Below are 18,985 nucleotides of genomic sequence, written 5' to 3' on the forward strand. Positions count from 1 at the left end.
CAGCATTAGAGAGCCTCCTACAATCTTGCTTTTCAAACCAAAAGTACTTTTGCCTTTGAAGAATTAAAAATGTTCATCAACGTGACAACAAAAGTTGATTTTGAAACTTTCTAGGGTAAAGCATCCCCTCTTAAAATTGCACTTCAAGAATTTATGCTATATCTATGATAATCACCAATTGTAATTTTTTGATTTCATTTATTTTCTGCATCAGAAATAGTAATAACATTTTTGAAAAAAGAAATGAAAAATGCGCACACACTTTGTTTTCAGAGCACACAGCAATTTGGTGGTGTTAATGGAGCAAACGGACTTTTGAGTGAAGACTTTGCAATCGATACCACTGTTGATCATTCCTAGTGCCACTTATCACAATTCCCTGTACAGTATATGACAGCCCATTCTAATATGTATAGTCTGAGCACTTGCCCCACACTAACAAAGAAATCTCAAACATGCTTGGAAACAAAATGAAAACTGCTTTCTAATTTAACCAGGCATTATGACTTGCTTTTCTCAACACAAGTCAATGGACTATATCAAATATCATGGTGCAGCACAAAGTAAAATTCTAAAATTAAAATGTAATTTTTATTTAGATAAAGTCACTAGTTTAACTATTATGCCTTTACTAGGGATGGGGTGTAAACTAGGACAGGTGGGCTGGTCCACGACCTTCCCATTCCCCCCCTGATAATAGATGGTGGACACATGCTGAAATTGACAATCCCAAACACACACTAAATAAATAATTAACAATCGCCTGAGCTTCTAATAAATCAACTGACTTCCATTTTACCCAGCCCACATCTTACTACAGCATCAGCAGCCATTTTGCTTAAGTTTCTAAAAAGGCAGGGGTAAGGACAGATCTTTTGGGGGATGCCTTGGTCTGTTCCCTAAGGGGACACCTATACTTCAACACCTACTACCTTCGTTCCTGTCAGTATGGTGAGCAAGCATTCCTAACTAACCTACTTGCCGAATCCAGATTACATTAGGGACTGCTTCGTGACCCTGCCTGTATGGTCAGCAGCTCACACCATGAATCATTAAAAAAAGCAAAATCTTGTGGATGTGGAAGATTTGAAATAAAAGCAGTGCTGGAGAAACTGAGCACGTCTGATGATATCTGCAGAAAAGTTCACCTTCCAAGTCCAAAGTGTTGGTTTCAGAATCCAGTTCTCGGCAATATGAGGCTTGATTTTCAACCCCTTATCTCTCTCATTTCCAAACTTTAGCAACTCTGCGTAGTGATGGAAATGCGAACATAAAGCTGGCTAATTGATTTTACCCCAGTGAGGATTTCTTTTACCTCTATGTAATGTTTTCAGCCTCCTAATCCTTCACACTGTCTGCACACCTTGATTTTTCTCAATCCTGCATGGTGGCCAGCCATCAGCTACTTGGACCCAGACTTTGCAATTCCCGAAATCTCATTTTCCTCTTCCTTTTAAAAATGTTTTTTTAAATCCAATCATTTGGTCGACTGTCCTGACATGTTTGTAGCTCAGTGTCAAATTTTTTTCCGTAACATTTTTGTGAAGCACCTAAGGTGAATGATATTGATAAATGAAACTTCTCTTTCTCAAAGAGAAATAACTGCAATTTAGGAAACGGTGTAAAATAACAATTAAGAGCAGGAGTAGGCTGTTCAGCCCTTTGAGCTTGCGCTACTGCATCACCATACTATTTAAGAGGGAACAGAAGAGAAAATGGGAAACAACAGGCTTGTTAGCCTTCTATCATTAGGGAAAATGCTAGAATTGGTTTATAGAGGATGTGATAAATAAATGCACATTTTTAAAGGCTTCCCATTTTACAGCCATCCCTTTACCTGCTTCAGGGAAAACAGTGCTGAAAATGTGTTGCTGGAAAAGCGCAGCAGGTCAGGCAGCATCCAAGGAACAGGAGATTCGACGTTTCGGGCATAAGCTTATGCCAGAAACGTCAAATCTCCTGTTCCTTGGATGCTGCCTGACCTGCTGCACTTTTCCAGCAACACATTTTCAGCTCTGATCTCCAGTATCTGCAGACCTCACTTTCTCCTCAGGGAAAACAGCCCCAGTCTATTCAGTCTCTCCCGAGAGCTCAAACCCTCCAACCCTGGCAACATCCTTGTAAAACTTTTCTGAACCCTTTCAAGTTTCACAACATCCTTACTCTAGAAAGGAAACCAGAATTGCTTGCAATATTCCAAAAGTGGCCTAACCAATGTCCTGTACAGCTGCAACATGATGTCCCAATACTCAGTGTTCTAATCTATAAAGCATACCAAACATCATCTTTGCTATCCTATCTACTTTCAAGGAACTGTGAATCTACTTTCAAGGAAGAATGAACCTGCTTTCCAAGGTCTCTTTGTTCAGCAAGACTCCCCAGGACCTTCCCATTAAGTGTTTTAATTCCTGCTCAGTTTGCTTTTCCAAAATGCAGCACCTTGCATTGATTTAAATTTAAGCTCTATCTGCCAATCCTCAGTCCACTGGCCCATCTGATCAAGATCTTGTTGTACTCTGAGGTAATCTTCTTCGCTGTCCACTGATTCTCCAATTTTGGAGTAATCTGCAAATTTAGTAACTGTACCTCCCATGTTCACTACTCCAAAAAGTAGTAGACCCATCACCGATCCTTGTAGCACACCTCTGGTTACAGGCCTGCACTCTGAAAAGCAACCTGTTGAGCCAGTTCTGTATCCAAATGGCGAGTTGTCCTGTATTCCATAATATCTAACCTTGCTAACCAGCCTCCCATGAGGAACCTTGTCGAATGCCTTACTGAAGTCCATATAGATCACATCCACTACTCTGTTCTTATCAATCCTCTTTGTTATTTCAAAAAACTCAATCAAGTTCATGAGACAAGATTTCCCATGCACAAAGCCATCTATCCCTAATCAGTCCTTGCCTTTGCAAATACGTATAAATCCTGTCCCTCAGGATTGCCTCCAACAACGTGCCCACCGCTGATGTCAGGCTCACTGGTCTATAATTCCCTGGCTTTTCCTTACCACCTTTCTTTAATCGTGGCACTACATTAGCCAACCTCCAGACTTCTGGCACCTCACATGTGACTACCAATGACATAATTATCTCAGCAAGGGGCACAGCCTTCACTTCCCTAGCTTCCTACAGTGTCCTAAGGAACACCTGATCAGGTCCTGGGGATTTATCCACTTTTATGCATTTCAAGACATCCAGCACCACCACCTCTGTAATGTGGACATTTTTCAAGATGCCACCATCTATTTCCCCATGTTTTATATCTTCCAGTACTTCTCCACAGTAAACACTGCTGCAAAATATTCGTTTAGTATCTCTCCCATCTCCTGCGGCTCCATACATAGGCTGATCTTTGAGGGGCCCTATTTTCTTCCTAATTACCCTTTTGTATTTATAAAATCCCTTCGGATTCTCCTTAACTCTATTTGCCAAGCTATCTCATCTCCTTTCTGCCCTTCTGATTTCCCTCATATATATAGTCCTACCGCTTTATACTCTTCTAAGGATTCACTCAATCTCTCCTGTCTATACTGACATATGCTTCCTTCTTTTTCTTAACCACAATTTCTCTAGTCATCCAGCATTCCTGTACAAAGGGATCTGTATGTCCTTGTCAGTAAGTTATTAAAGTTTAGCACGCAGTTGTTGCAAGCTATTAGGAAGTGACTGGAATGTTAACCTTCAATTGCATGTGGATTTGAGTAAAGGATTAGTGACATCGCGCATCATTTGTTTAGGATCATGGTTAGACTGCACCTGGAGTACTCTGTGCAGTTTTAGTTTCTTTATTTCAGGCAAGATATTAGTGCCATGAAAGGGATGTAATGAAGGTTCACAAAACCGGTTCCCAAGATGTAATTCTGTCCTATGGAAAGACCAGTTAGGAAGTCGAGAACCAGGGGCAGAACATGAATATAAGGAGCAGCAACAGAAATTGCTAGAAAAGCTCATCGGGTCTGGCAATACTTGTGGAGAGAATTGCAATTTAAGGTCTAATGAACCTTCATCAGAACAGTTTCAGCAACCACAGTTCTTTTTGGATTTTTATTAAATGTAAGGAGGATGGCACTTGTGTCTGAGATTTAAAGTTTTGTTTTAATTCTTTTGGAATTCTCTACCACAGAGGGATGTGGAACCTCCATCTTTGAATATGTCTAAGATAGAGATTACTGATAAATTTCTGATTGCCAGTGGGATTCTGGGATGGAGTTGGTAAAAGGTATAGAAATGTTCAATCAGCCATGATCCTATTGAACGGCAAGGCAGGTTTGATGGACTGAATGGCTACTCCTGTTCTCTGCCCCTTATCTCTGGGGGGGAGGGGGGGAAGAAAAAACTCCTCCTTGTCTTAAGTGGGCACCCTCTTATTTTGAAATGGTGACTCCTAGTTTTTGATTCTCCCGTGAGGAAATGTCCTTTTTCCAACACTCTGTCAAGTTCCCTCAACTCTTGTATATTTCCATCAAGTTACTTCTTGCCCTTCTAAATTCTAGTGTGTGCAAGCTGAGCCTCTCCAACCTTTCCTTATAAAACAGCTACTTATTTCACATAATAGTCTAGAAAAGCTTCCAACCTATTTACATGCTTCAGGTGACTGATACTATGCACAGTATTCCAGATGTGGTCTTGCCAGTGCCCTGCATAAATTAAGTACATCCTCCCTATTCAGTACCCATGAGGATGGCCTCATTTCACATTACAGCTGACCCCACTGTTCCACCCCAACGCATACGTGCGCGCACACAGACACACATTCAGACATTCCTACACACAAACTCACGCAGACCCTCCTTCATAAACAAGCTCTCTCATACACTCACACATACACTCCCACACTCGCTCTCTCACAGACTTGTACCCCTTTAGACTTACACACTTACACACACACTCTCTCACAGACCCTCATAATCTTACACACACACACAACACACGCATACGTTTGTGGGGTGAACTTGTACTTGCAGAATTACATTTTGGTTTACTCAAAAACTGCATGAATCCATGTAAGATTCTGTAAATCCGTTTTTTAGACTAGAATCAGTCTGAACCTTGTGGCACAGACTCTGTCTCTCACAAGGTACCTCACACCTTCAGTGTGTTACCTGGGCTGACATGACGCCAATTGTTAAAGTTCACTTGAGAATGTAACTCTTTTAAGGTTCTGCGATTTACATATGAAAGAAGTGAAATCAACATGCTCACTTTTTTTAAAAAAAATGAGAGACTTAACAATGATCCAGGTCTTTTTCAATATATAATTTCAGTTACATCACACTGTAAACATTTGCTATAAATTCAATGTCTTACAATCTTATACCCCACAACCACCTGACGAAGGAGCAGTGCTCCGAAAGCTAGTCCTTCCAAATAAACCTGTTGGTCTATAATCCAGTGTTGTGATTTTTAACTTTGTCGATCCCAGTCCAATGCCAGCATCTTCAAATCATCTTTGTTCAATTCCCCTCCAGTAAATGATAACATTCTATTAGCTTTCCTAAGCACTTGATGTTCCTGCCTTTTGTGATTCTGAAGAAAATAAACTTTTAATTGAAATAGCAGTTAAGCACATTATTTGAGGAAAATTTTGGAATTTTTTTTATTTGTAACTAGTTTTGAGGAAAACACTTAAGACCCAATGTTTTTGCCAGATTTCACTTCCTTTTTCCTCCTCACAATTATATTGAAATTGAAGACATCCGTGTAAATGATTAAGGAATATTGAACACAAACTACACCTGGAATGCACAGATTTTCCACAATCTCTTCTAATGGTCTTTAAAATATAGGAGCTGATTCTACCCAAAAATCTTGGTCAAATCTTGATGAGTTTCTTACAATTGTGCCCAGTTGAGGCTTCCAAGAAGGCTCTTGAAATAAGAGCTTTGGTGCTGGAAGAGCTTACAGAAGTAAAGAAAGGTCAGGTCATGGAATAATTTTGAAAACAAGGATGTGAGTTTTAAAATCAAGTGTTACTAATCTGGGAAAAACTGTATGTTCGTGAGGTGGGTGAATATATTTGTGTGAACCAGGACACAGTAACAGTGGTTTGGATAACCTCCAGTTTTAAGAAGGAGTGATTTGGGAAAGTGGCCAGGAAAGGTGTGGGCGCAGTTTCAGCAGCAGATGGATTGAGGCAAGGGTGCAGTCAGGTGATATTACAAAAATAGAAATATATATGGTCGTTGTGATACCATGGAATAGTGGCTGAAAGATTGTCTCTCTATCTGTAAAATATGATCCAGGGTTGTGAGAAGGCTGGTTCGGCCTCGGCAGCTACCAGGAAGAGAAATAGAATCACTGGTGGAGGAAATGAGTTAATGTTGAGGACCAAAGGCGACAGCTGTAATCTTCCCTATCTGAATTTAATTTTTGGCTAAACTTAAATGTCCCCATAAAGCCTTCGATTTACTTTGTGGTACTGGCATTGTTGCATGTTCTTGTGTTGATTACCTTCCAAACAGACACAATTAATGGTAAGAAACTTTACTTCCCACCAGACAGTTTTGTAATTGCTTGAATAGATGAGAGAAAAAACAAATTTATTAGACTAGTTCTGTGGATGAGGGATTACGTAGTTACATTGGAGAAGTTAGATTTGTTCACAACTGAGCAAGAACAATTCAGAAATTTGGTAGAAGTTTAAACTCCTAAAGCGATTAAGAGAAATTGTTTCCAAAGGTGTGAAGGGTTGTTAATCAAAAGGCATAGTTTTAAGGTGATTTGCAAAATGGCCAGGGATTACATGAGAAATAGGAGGACTGTGAAGGTTTGTAGCTCAGGTTGAGGTTTAGGGTGTAGGTTTGCTCACTGAGCTGTAGGTTTGATATCTAGACGTTTCATTACCTGGCTAGGTATCATCAGTGGTGACCTCCAAGTGAAGCGAAGCAGTTGTCTCCTGCTTTCTATTTATATCTTTCTCCTGGATATGGGATTCCTGGGGTATGTGGTTATGTCATTTCCTGTTCACTTTGAGGGGTTGATAGATGGCATCTAGATCTATGTGTTTGTTTATGGCGTTGTCGTTGGAGTGCCAGGCCTCTAGGAATTCTCTGGCATGTCTTTGCTTAGCCTGTCCCAGGATAGATGTGTTGTCCCAGTCGAAACGGCGGTTTGTTTTTTCATCCGTGTGTAGGGCTACGAGGGAGAGAGGCTCGTGTCTTTTTGTGGCTAGCTGGTATTCATGTATCCTGGTGGCTAACTTTCTTCCTGTTTGTCCTACGTAGTGTTTGTGGCAGTCCTTGCATGGAATTTTGTAGATGATGTTAGTTTTGGTCATGGGTTGTACTGGGTCTTTTGAGTTTGTTAGTTTTTGTTTGAATGTGCTACTAGGATTCCGAGGGGTCTTAGTAGTCTGGCTGTCATTTCTGAAACTTCTTTGATGTATGGAAGAGTGGTTAAGGTTTCTGACTGTGTTTGGTCTGCTTGTCGTGGTTTGTTCTTGAGGAATCCGCGCACTGTATTTTTTGAGTATCCGTTCTTGAATACGTTGTATAGGTGGTTCACGCCGACACTGGGAAAATATGCATACTCCCCACGGACAGTCGCCTGAGGCTGGAATCAACCCTGGTGCTGTGAGGCAGCAGTGCTAACCACTGAGCCACCCTGCCACCCTATGCTAGGAAAACATAATGAGCAATGAAATTCACATTAAAACACCACGTCTAAAGCTTTTATTTATAAACTATCCTCCTGCTACTCTTCAGTCACTTAAAAGGAGATTCTGATATTTGTTTTAATATTTTGATAGTATTCTTTCATGATGGGAATTGTCATTTCTTTATGATCCTTCCTCAACTCCTGCTTTGTACAAAGAATTTACAGTACTTGTAATATATAGAATCCCATTAATTTGATAAGGAGCTTAAGAGTTTAGTAACTGCATATAAAGCAGGTGAGTTCAGGCATTTTGTCTTAGTGGGTCACACAGATGCATATCATGGAACTTTGTAGGCCATTTAATCCAACGTAAGTTTTCTAAATAATATGTTAGTGTTCTAACTTAGAACTGTAATTCAGTGAATCCTAAGGATAGCGTTTGCCACGTCATGAGGTCTCACAGTTCAAAATGGAAAGCCTGCAAATAAGTCTAAATGCAAAATGAGTTGATACCTTGACTATCAACAGCAAGTTAGCTTAGGTTCTAAGACCACTAGGGGCACAACCTGGGGTTCCAAAATCCTTTGTTCTACATTTTCTCTCAATCTGTTTTTGAAAGCACGCATCGTTAATATTTTTGTTATCTTTTTATCCTTTAGCCTGGAAGAGATAACAACAACCATCTGCCAAATGTTGGAGGTAATGGACATGCTGTGAATAAATTTCAGCCTGTTGTCCCTTGGCCTCAGGTTGAGGGCGTAGAAGTGGACCTAGAATCTATTCGACTGAAAAATAAAAATGCAGCACAACAGCATGTTGCTGACAATAACCAACAAAATGCAATACAGAAACAATATGTTACTTTTAAACCCCAGAAACATGTTTACTCTGATCCAGTGTTGAGAAGTGGTGTTCTGGGGAACTTTGAGGCCAAAGAGTCAGAACCTCAGGGTGTCGTCAATGGTCCTGGAGAAGGAGCAAAACCTTTTATATTGGGATCTGAATATAAAGAAGCTGTGCAAGCAAGTATCAAGGAATTTGGTTTCAACATGGTCGCCAGTGATATGATCTCGCTGGATCGGACGATCAATGATCTGAGACATGAAGAGTAAGTGTATGGATGCGAGATTGTATTACTCGGCGTTTAGAGAATTGCGAATTTGTGTTTTCAATTTCCTGTTGCATTTTCTCCACATTATTCCCTGTGTCAGGTTATACTTCCACAGGGGACAGCATTTCTTTTATATTACGTTTTGCTGTAGCACCAAATCTTAATGTGCCAGTATTGGTATGCAGCTCAATTGTTGAGCTTCATCCACCCTTACTCAATTCCCACTCTCTTTCTCAGTTTGCAGTGCTTTGGGACAGGCTGGACTTTTTCTGTCACTGTCCAGTTGAGATCAGCTAATTTAGGATACACGAGGAATTGAACATTTTTTACTAAATCTTTCCACTCTGGTAGTGAGTCATTTTACATGTAACATGTCTTGTTACACATATCATTGGCTGTAGCTTACTGTGATACTGGATTAGCATCTATGTGTATAGTCACCATGTTCAGGTACTGTGGCTCAGGTTATTACAGGCAGTATAGGTCTTTTTGTTTATAAGTGCTGAAGTTTTCTATAGATCAATAACCTTCAATTGTAAATGTAAAAGAAAATTGCAATTTGCTTTGGAATCCAGTAATTACTCATGGTATGAATCACTCAATATCCTAAAGAATGAGAATTCAGTGGCTGAGTGTTAAGAATACGAAATACAGGGTTAACGGTAGGGTTCATTGTAAGGTGGAGGAGCAGAGGGATCTTGGGGTCTATGTTCATAGCTCTTTTGAAAGTTGCCACTCAGGTGGATAGAGCTTGTAAGAAGGCCTATGGTGTATTAACATTCATTAGCAGAGGGATTGAATTCAAGAGTCGTGAGGTGATGTTGCAGCTGTACAGGACCTTGGTAAGGCCACATTTGGAGTACTGTGTGCAGTTCTGGTCGCCTCGCTTTAGGAAAGATGTGGAAGCTTTCAACAGGGTGCAAAGGAGATTTACAAGGATGTTGCCTGGAATGGAGAATAGGTCGTACGAGGATAGGTTGAGAGTGCTAGGCCTTTTCTCATTGGAACGGCGAAGGATGAGGGGTGACTTGATAGAGGTTTATAAGATGATCAGGGGAATAGATAGAGTAGACAGTCAGAGACTTTTTCCCCGGGTACAACAGTGTTACAAGGGGACATAAATTTAAGGTGAAGGGTGGAAGGTATAGAGGGGATGTCAGGGGTAGATTCTTTACCCAGAGAGTGGTGGGGGCATGGAATGCGCTGCCTGTGGGAGTGGCAGAGTCAGAATCATTGGTGACCTTTAAGCGGCAATCGGATAGGTACATGGATAGGTGCTTATGCTTGGACAAACATTCGGCACAACATCGTGGGCCGAAGGACCTGTTCTGTGCTGTATTGTTCTATGTTCTACCTTCACAACAGAAGGGCATTGCCTGACAAACCCAAAAAAAAGAATCATTTTATTCCATTAGTTCCTGCTCTTCTTGACCACTTCCAAAATGGCATATTTTATATATTCCAACAAGCTTTCCCTCACCTCTTGAGACAAATCTGATTGTCTGTGTTCAGTAAGCTTACTTTTGAATTAATTTGAGTCTGGAATTTATTTTTGTGCTTTGTCTTTAATCAGTTTGTTTATGTTGCCATTTTGAGAGAAATTACTTAAAAAATATATATTTATATAATCATCTATTACTGTGGCTGTATACACTAAAACCAAGAATTTTTGCAGTATTCTATGAAGAGAATGCACATACAATTGGCACTAAGTTGACTATAAATAGTTGACGTATTAAATTGCTTCCTCAAAATAGATGTTAGTAACACCCACTGTAATCGCTTCTACTCAAATGATTTCTGTATCATTAGAATGAAGTTCCTGATCAGCTTAAAGGACACAAAAAAATGATTAGAGTAGAAGGAGGTCATTGAGCCCTTCATGCCTCTTCCAGCTCTTTTGAAAGAGCTACCCAAATAGTCCTGCTCCTCATCCATCTATGTATCTCTGTAAAAGTTCTATTTCTCAAGTATGTGTCTGGTTTCCAATCAATTGTTACTATGAACCAGCTTCCACCTCTTTTTCCAACAGAACGTTCCAGATCTAAATGACTGGCTTTGTTGAAACAAAAAACTCCTCATTTTGCTGCTGTTGCTTGTGCCAGTTATCTTAAATCCTTGTTCTCTGGTTACTAATCCTTCTGTCAGTGGGAACAGTTTTTTTTGTGTATTCAATCAAAATATCTCCTTTTTTATTAATAGTGTCAGCTTTGGCTCACTGATTCAGAAACAAGTACACTAGGTTCTAGATTCAAGTTTCACTATAGGGTTGGAATATAAACATCAAAGTTCATGTACTGATGCCCTATTGAAGGAGTGCTGCACCATCAGAAATGCCACTGTTTGGACGAGAAGTTAAACTGAAGCCCAACTGTCTCTTTGCAAGGATGTGTAAAGTCCCGTGGCACTGTTGAAAGAAAACCAGGGGACTGAGCAAAGGTGACTTGGCCAATATTTTATCCCTGAATCAACATAACAAAACAATTGATCTGGTTGATAACCCAAATGCTTTGTTGGTCAGACCTACCCTGATATCTGGTGTTTGTAAAAAGCACAATATCCGTGTAATTCTTTTTCTCCTTTCTTTACAGCCTGTTGCTGTAGATTTTGTCTATTATTTTAAAATATTGATATTTTGTAAGGTAAATTATGAATGCCGGAATGGTACTAGAGTCATACAGCATGGAAACAGGTCCTTTGGTCCATTCTGGCCAAGTTTCTCAAACTAAATTGCACCTATTTTCCTGCAATTTGGTTCATATCCCTCAATATTTTTCATAATCCTATACCTGTCCAAATGCCTCTTAAATTTTGTAACTCTACCAGCATAATATCATTTCCTATGAAGTTCATTTCATATATGAACCATCCACTATGTGAAAAAGTTGTCTGTTTTAACATTGATCCATTCTTTAAAAAGGAGGAAGTGAGGACTGCAGATGCTGGAGATCAGAGCTGAAAAGGTGTTGCTGGAAAAACGCAGCAGGTCAGGCAGCATCCAAGGAGCAGGAGAATCGACGTTTCTGGCATGAACCCTTCCATTGTTTAAAAAGGCAGGAAATATTAGACCAGGAAATTACAGTTCAACCTTGGGGGCATTTGAGGGAATTCTGATAGACAGAATGTATCTGTTCTTGGAAAAAATGCAGGTTAATCAGAGATAGTCAGCCTGGATTTTGTAGAGGAAGTTTCTGTTTGACAAATTTAATTGGACTCCTTTGTTTGAAGTACTTGGCAGAAATGTTGATGAAAGTAATGCATTTGATGTGGTCAGCATATACTTTAGTAAGATCTTTCATGGCAGACTGGTCACGAAAGAAAGAGCCTATTGAGAGTGTGACTGTGATGTGCTCAAGAAGTGAGGAAATAATGGGGGTCTTGACAGTTTCAACAGTGGACAGATACCCAGGTTCTGTTGAGTTGCACAAAGGACCAGAGGACAACCAATGTGGTTCCACTTTAGAAGAAGAACAAGACAGAGAGGTAGACAAGGGAACTACAGGCCAGTGAGTCAAAAATAAGTGATAGGAAAACTATTGAAGGAAGCTAATTTTCATTTAGGGACGCAAGGGTTGATCTGGGATAGTGAGCATGGCTTCTTCAAAGGGAGTAAAAAATGAGGTCTGCAGATGCTGGAGATCACAGCTGCAAATGTGTTGCTGGTCAAAGCACAGCAGGCCAGGCAGCATCTCAGGAATAGAGAATTCGACGTTTCGAGCATAAGCCCTTCATCAGGAATAAGAGAGAGAGAGCCAAGCAGGCTAAGATAAAAGGTAGGGGGAGGGGCGATGGAGGTGGGATAGGTGGAAGGAGGTCAAGGTGAGGGTGATAGGCCGGAGTGGGGTGGGGGCGGAGAGGTCAGGAAGAGGATTGCAGGTTAGGAGGGCGGTGCTGAGTTGAGGGAACCGACTGAGACAAGGTGGGGGAAGGGGAAATGAGGAAACTGGAGAAATCTGAATTCATACCTTGTGGTTGGAGGGTTCCCAGGCGGAAGATGAGGCGCTCCTCCTCCAGCCGTCGTGTAGTTGTGTTCTGCCGGTGGAGGAGTCCAAGGACCTGCATGTCCTCGGTGGAGTGGGAGGGAGAGTTAGTGTTGAGCCACGGGGTGATTGGGTTGGTTGGTTCGGGCGGCCCGGAGGTGTTCTCTGAAGCGTTCCGCAAGTAAGCGGCCTGTCTCACCAATATAGAGGAGGCCACATCGGGTGCAGCGGATGCAATAGATGATGTGTGTGGAGGTACAGGTGAACTTGTGGCGGATATGGAAGGATCCCTTGGGGCCTTGGAGGGAAGTGAGTGTGGAGGTGTGGGCGCAAGTTTTACATTTCCTGCAGTTGCAGGGGAAGGTGCCGGGGGTGGAGGTTGGGTTGGTGGGGGGTGTGGATCTGACGAGGGAGTCACGAAGGGAGTGGTCCTTGCGGAACGCTGATAGGGGAGGGGAGGGAAATATATCCTTGGTGGTGGGGTCCGTTTGGAGGTGGTGGAAATGGCGGTGGATGATACGTTGTATGCGGAGGTTGGTGGGGTGGTAGGTGAGAACCAGTGGGGTTCTGTCTTGGTGGCGGTTGGAGGGGCGGGGCTCAAGGGCGGAGGAGCGGGAAGTGGAGGAGATGCAGTGGAGGGCATCGTCGATCACGTCTGGGGGGAATCTGCGGTCCTTGAAGAAGGAGGCCATCTGGGCTGTGCGGTGTTGGAATTGGTCCTCCTGGGAGCAGATGCGGCGGAGACGAAGGAATTGGGAATATGGGATGGCGTTTTTACAGGGGGCAGGGTGGGAGGAGGTGTAGTCCAGGTAGGTCATGCATAACCATTCTCGTGGAACTTTGAGGAAATGACTCAAAGGAGGAGTTGGTGGATGAGTTTTGTATTGGTTTCATCAAGGCCTTTGACAAGGTTCCGTATGGGAAACTGATAAAGTTTAAAAACTCATGGGATCCAGGATAACTGATAAGATGGATCCCAAATTGGCTTAGTGATAGGAGATTGAGATAGAAGGCTGTTTGTGTGACTGGAACCTGGTGTGCAGTGCCACAAGTATCAATAAAGGGTCTGAATTGTTTGTGATAATCATAAATGATGTAAATGAGAATGTTGAAGGGGCTGGTGAGTAAGTTTGCAAATGACATACAAAGATTGGCCATGTGGTTGACAGTGTGGATGAAGAAGTTAGGTTACATGAAGATATAAACGGATTGGTTAGATTGGCAGGTCAGTTGCAAACCTGAAAGGTGAGGTATTGCATTTTGGAAGAAGAAATAAGACAAGGGAGTACTCTAATGACAACACACCAAAACGCTCAGAAGAAATGAAGACTCTTGGGGTGCCTGTCCACAGATCCCTGAAGGTGGCAGGACAGATTAATAGGCTTTGGATGTAGGTTTGCTCGCTGAGCTGGAAGGTTCATTTCTAGACGTTTCATTACCCTACTAGGTAACCTCTTCAGTCGGCCTCAGGCGAAGAAATGCTGAAAATTTCTGCTTTCTATTTGTATGTTTGGGTTTCTTTGCGTTGGTGATGTCATTTCCTGTGGTAAAGTCACTTCCTGTTCCTTTTCTCCAGAAGGTGGTAGATGGGGTCTAACTCTGTGTTTGTTGATCGAGTTCCGGTTGGAATGCCATGCTTCTAAGAATTCTCTTGCATGTCTTTGTTTGACTTGTCCTAGAATGGATGTGTTGTCCCAAATGTGTATTCAAAATGAATGGGTACCCAATGAACACAGTCTGCCAATTTCTGAGCAACAAACCCAAACAAGCAGACAAAACACGTCCAGAAACCCTAGCCACTCTCCCCTACATCAAAGGCATCTCAAATGACTGCCAGACTACTCTGACCCTTCTGCATCATGGTATCCCACAAACTCATGAACACACTAAAACAGCAATTAATAAACTTGAAAGACCCTGTACAGACAACAAGCAAAACTAATGTCATTTACAAAATAGCGTGCAAGGACTGTAACAAACGCTACATTGGACAAACAGGCAGAAAACTAGCCGCCAGGATACATGAACACCAACTAGCCACAAAAAGACATGACCCTCTCTCACTAGTATCCTCACATGCAGATGAGGAAGGACACCGCTTCGACTGGAACAACACATCTATCCTAGGACAAGCCAAACAAAGACATGCAAGAGAATTCCTAGAAGCATGGCATTCCAACCGGAACTCCATCGGCAAACACATTGAGTTAGACCCCATCTACTACCCTCTGAGAAAAGGAACAGGAAATGACTTCACCACAAGAAATGGCATCACCAACCCAAAGAAACCCAAACATATAAATAGAAAGCAGGAATTTTCAGCATTGCTTCGCCTGAGGCCCACTGAAGATGTTACCTTGTAGGATAATGAAATGTCTGGAAATGAACCTTCCAGCTCAGCGAGCAAACCTACATCCAAAACCTCAACCTGAGCTACACATTTTCTCAAAACTCGCTAATGTTAATAGGCTACGTAAGAAGGCATATAGGAATCCCCGATGAAGGGCTCTGGCCTGAAATGTCGATTTTCCTTCTTGGATGCTGCCTGACCTGTGCTCTTCCAGCAACACACTCTCAATTAGAGATGGATGTGAGGCAAAGCTGAGAGAGGCGTAATAAGATAGCTGTGTATAGAGTGAATAGAAAACAACTGTTCCCCTTATGTGAAGGTACAGTAACAAACTAGTTTAATGTTAAAGTGAAAGGCAGGAGTTTAGAGGATATTTGCAAGAAGCTGCTTCACCCTTGGGGGTGTTGAGCATCTGGAGTGGACTGCCTGGGAGGGTAGTTGAGGCAGGAGCCCCCTCAATTTTTAAAATGTACTTGGATGAATACTAGAAGTGTCATCTCATTCAAGCTGAGACTAATCAAGATAATAGTAATATTTTGGCAGGACAGACTTAGTGGGCCAAAGGTCCTTTTCTGTACGATATGACATGAAACTGATCATAGCATAAATGGGAAAAGACTGCAGAAAGCTAAAGATCAGAAATTTTTGAGGAGTCCTCATTCATCGATCACAAAAAGAACTAGTGTCCAAGTTCAGCCGGTAATTGGGAAAGCAAAGGGAATGTTGGCCATTATTTCAAGGAAATGAAGTATAAAGGTAAACAGGTTTTGCTAAAACTATACAAGGCACTAGTTGGACCACAGTTGGAATATTGTTAACGTTTTTTTGCTTCTTATCTAAGGAATGGTATACTGGCATTGGAGGGCAGAGAAGGTTCACTAGGTAGATACCAGTTGTGGAGGGACTCTTGTGAGGACAGATTGAGTAGGCTAGACCTGTACTCATTGGAATTTAAAACAATGAAAGGTGGCCTTATACAAGATACAAATATACAAGATTTTTAAGGGACTTTACCAGGCAGGTGTGGAAAAAATTGTTTTCCCTTATGAGAGTCTAAGACCAGAAGACATAATCTCAATGAGGGGTTGTCATAGACAGAAGGTAATGAATCTGGAATTCTTTACTACAGAGAACTATCAGCTGAGTAGTTAAGTGTATTTAAGGCTGAGACAGACTAATTTTTTAATCAATAAAAGAATTGAGGGTTAAAAGGAAAAGATGGGAAAGTAAAGCTGAGGATTATCAAAACAGTAATGATCGTATTGAATGGAGCAGACTTGATGTGCTCAATGACCTACTACTTTTTCCATTTCTTATGAAATCCAAGGCAAAATAGCACGTTGGATCCAAATTGGCTGAGAGGGAGGAAGCAGAAGGTGATATTAGAGAGATGTCTCTGACTGGAAGTCTGCTTCTGGTGGGATTCTGCAGAGCTGTGTGCTGGGATCCTTGCTGCTTTTGCTGTGCATAAATAATTTGAATTTAAATATAAAGGGAATGATCAAGAGGTTCATGGATTGCATAAAAATTGTAGTGTGGTAAATTGTGAGGAGGATAGCCACAAACTGCGGAGGACATAACCGTGATCAGCTGAGCAGAGCAGTGGCAAATGTAATTCAATCTGGAAAAGTGTGAGGTAATGCACTTGGGAAGACCTAACAAATGAGGATTGAGACACTCTTGAATGGTAGGACTCTTGAAAATACTGAGAGTAGAAGGACCTTGCACCCAAAGGAGGATGGCAGTCAATAAGGTGGTTAAGATAGCATAAGGGATACTTGGATTTATTACCTGAGACAGACAATATAAAGGCAAGGAACTGTATAAAATGCTGGTGAGGCCACATTGGGAGTACTGCAAGGGTTGTTTTTCTAAGAGCAGTGTGGAAACAGACCCTTCAGCAAGGATTGAGGGGCGATCTTTTAGAAGTATATAAGATTGAGGGAGACAGGGCAGGTAGGAATTTTTATTTTCCTGTTACTATAGGGGTTGATAACCAGGGGACATGGACTAGAGGTAAAAGGTAGAATGCTAAGAAGAGCGTTGAGGATAAATATTTTCATTTAGTGGTGAGAGTCTAGAACTCACTGTCCATAACAGAAGTTGAGTCAAGATCTCTCCCATTTAAGCAATATTCAGAGATACACTTGCTTTCCCACTGCCTCAGGATTTGAGACAAACACTAGAAAATAAGATTAGTGGCACAGACATGATAGGCCAATTGGTCTCCTGTGCTTCAGATGTTCATGAGTCTACGTGTAATGAGTCCAGATTTGTTTTAGTTTAATCTTTTATTGGCCTTTATATTCTTTAAAGGCAAAAGTGGGAATGGTTTTTGTGGCACAATCATAGGCAATCTAGTTCCTTACCTATCTATGTGATGCATTCACATCACTAAAGATTGCTGTTGATCCAGAAGTGGGTCCCCATCAACTACACATTTGTTGATATGGTGCACTTCTGAACATATCTGGCCTACAGCTGGCTCAGTTAATTATCCATCAACAAGTCTGGCTGGACTATATCCAGTGCTATTCATTTCCATTCTCCCCTGCCAAAAGAATGCACTGTCTCGGGATTTTCTTGGAGAGCAAAGATAATAAATTTTGTTGGCTAAGAGTCATCTCTTGAAACCACCTGTCACTTACACCTATGCCAACAAGAAACGTCAACAGCTTGTGGGCTTCTTTGTTACAAAGATTAAAATGTCCATTCAGCTGTCTCCTGCTTTTACCCATTTGTCTAACCAGCCAAATCACTCCCTAGGTAACTTTCTGGACTAACAGTGAATGTCAGCTCTTATCCTGTTTCCCTCCCATCACAGTCATGACTGTTGTGTTTGTTTATTTGAAACTCATGGCGTTCATGACACGTATACTTTTTTGGCTCCATTCTCAAGACAATGGGGAGTGGTGGGGTGAGTGCAGTGGCAGTGATGGAATGCTCCCTATCTAAAGAATCGACCACAATCAAATCCATGAAGAAAACATCTTTGCCATGGGAATTATACACTGCAGCCAGTATCTTCATGTTAAAGGTTGCACTTCCATTCCTCTCGCAAATCCCATCTGCAGCTGAGCTCCAACAATCCCTGGCAATTAGGGCATAGTAGTGGACACTGCCAGAATGAGAGTCAAATCCATGAAGAAGACAGCATTGGACCCCAGAATGAAGTTATTTGGTGGTGAGAATTTGCCTATCTTAGAGTCTATATAATTCTAGGTGAGTAGGAAGGTAGGGGAGGATACTGTCTACTACTCGTATGTCCAACCTCCTTGAAGATGTTTTTGCTTTCTCCCAAATCCTTGACTCTGTCTAGTGTTTCCAAGTTTGAATATTCTTCAATAAAGTCTTTATCCCTGCCACAGACCAAAGGGTCCTAATTAAAGTCAAAAATGATATTCTCTGTGACATCTTTGCAATCTTTGACATGACTGAATACATTGTCACATTTGCTTTTCCAGTGCTAACAACAGCTAGAATATTACAAACCTAGACCTCGCAACACAAAGCGGGCTAGATCCACCGATTTCCTTTTTTCCTACATCTGATATTATCTTCACTATTTATTCTTCCCTCATTTACCTATCCAAATTTACCTTGATATTTGCCTCAATAACTGCACATGATAGCTAATTCTACAGTCATACAGCACTGAAACAGACCCTTCAGTCTCAAGTCCATGCTGACTGTGCACCCAAACCAAACTAGTCCCACCAACCTGCATTTGGCCCATATCCCTCAAACTTTTCCTATTAGTGTACTTATCCAAATATCTTTTAAATGTTTTAACTGTACCTGCATCCACCTTTTTCCTCTGGAGGTTCATTCCCCATTTAGACTACTGTCCATGTTAAAATGTTGCCCCCATGTCCTTTTTAAATCTTTCTCCTCACCTTCAAACTATGCCCCCGGATCTCCCCCACCCTCACTTATCTATGCTCAT

At 41.5% G+C, this 18,985-nt stretch overlaps 1 protein-coding gene across 2 annotated transcripts in view; it reads left to right on the forward strand.

Moving 5' to 3' along the window:
* Positions 1-18,985, forward strand: part of galnt7 (UDP-N-acetyl-alpha-D-galactosamine: polypeptide N-acetylgalactosaminyltransferase 7) — a 148,724-nt gene that overhangs the window by 56,986 nt on the left and 72,753 nt on the right. For both annotated transcript variants that reach the window (XM_060842873.1, XM_060842864.1), the window contains exon 2: positions 8,258-8,706. In XM_060842873.1, the coding sequence (XP_060698856.1) occupies positions 8,258-8,706 (449 nt within the window). The remainder of the gene's footprint in view (positions 1-8,257; positions 8,707-18,985) is intronic.

Source organism: Hemiscyllium ocellatum, chromosome 2, assembly GCF_020745735.1.
Source record: "Hemiscyllium ocellatum isolate sHemOce1 chromosome 2, sHemOce1.pat.X.cur, whole genome shotgun sequence".
NCBI lineage: Eukaryota > Metazoa > Chordata > Chondrichthyes > Orectolobiformes > Hemiscylliidae > Hemiscyllium > Hemiscyllium ocellatum.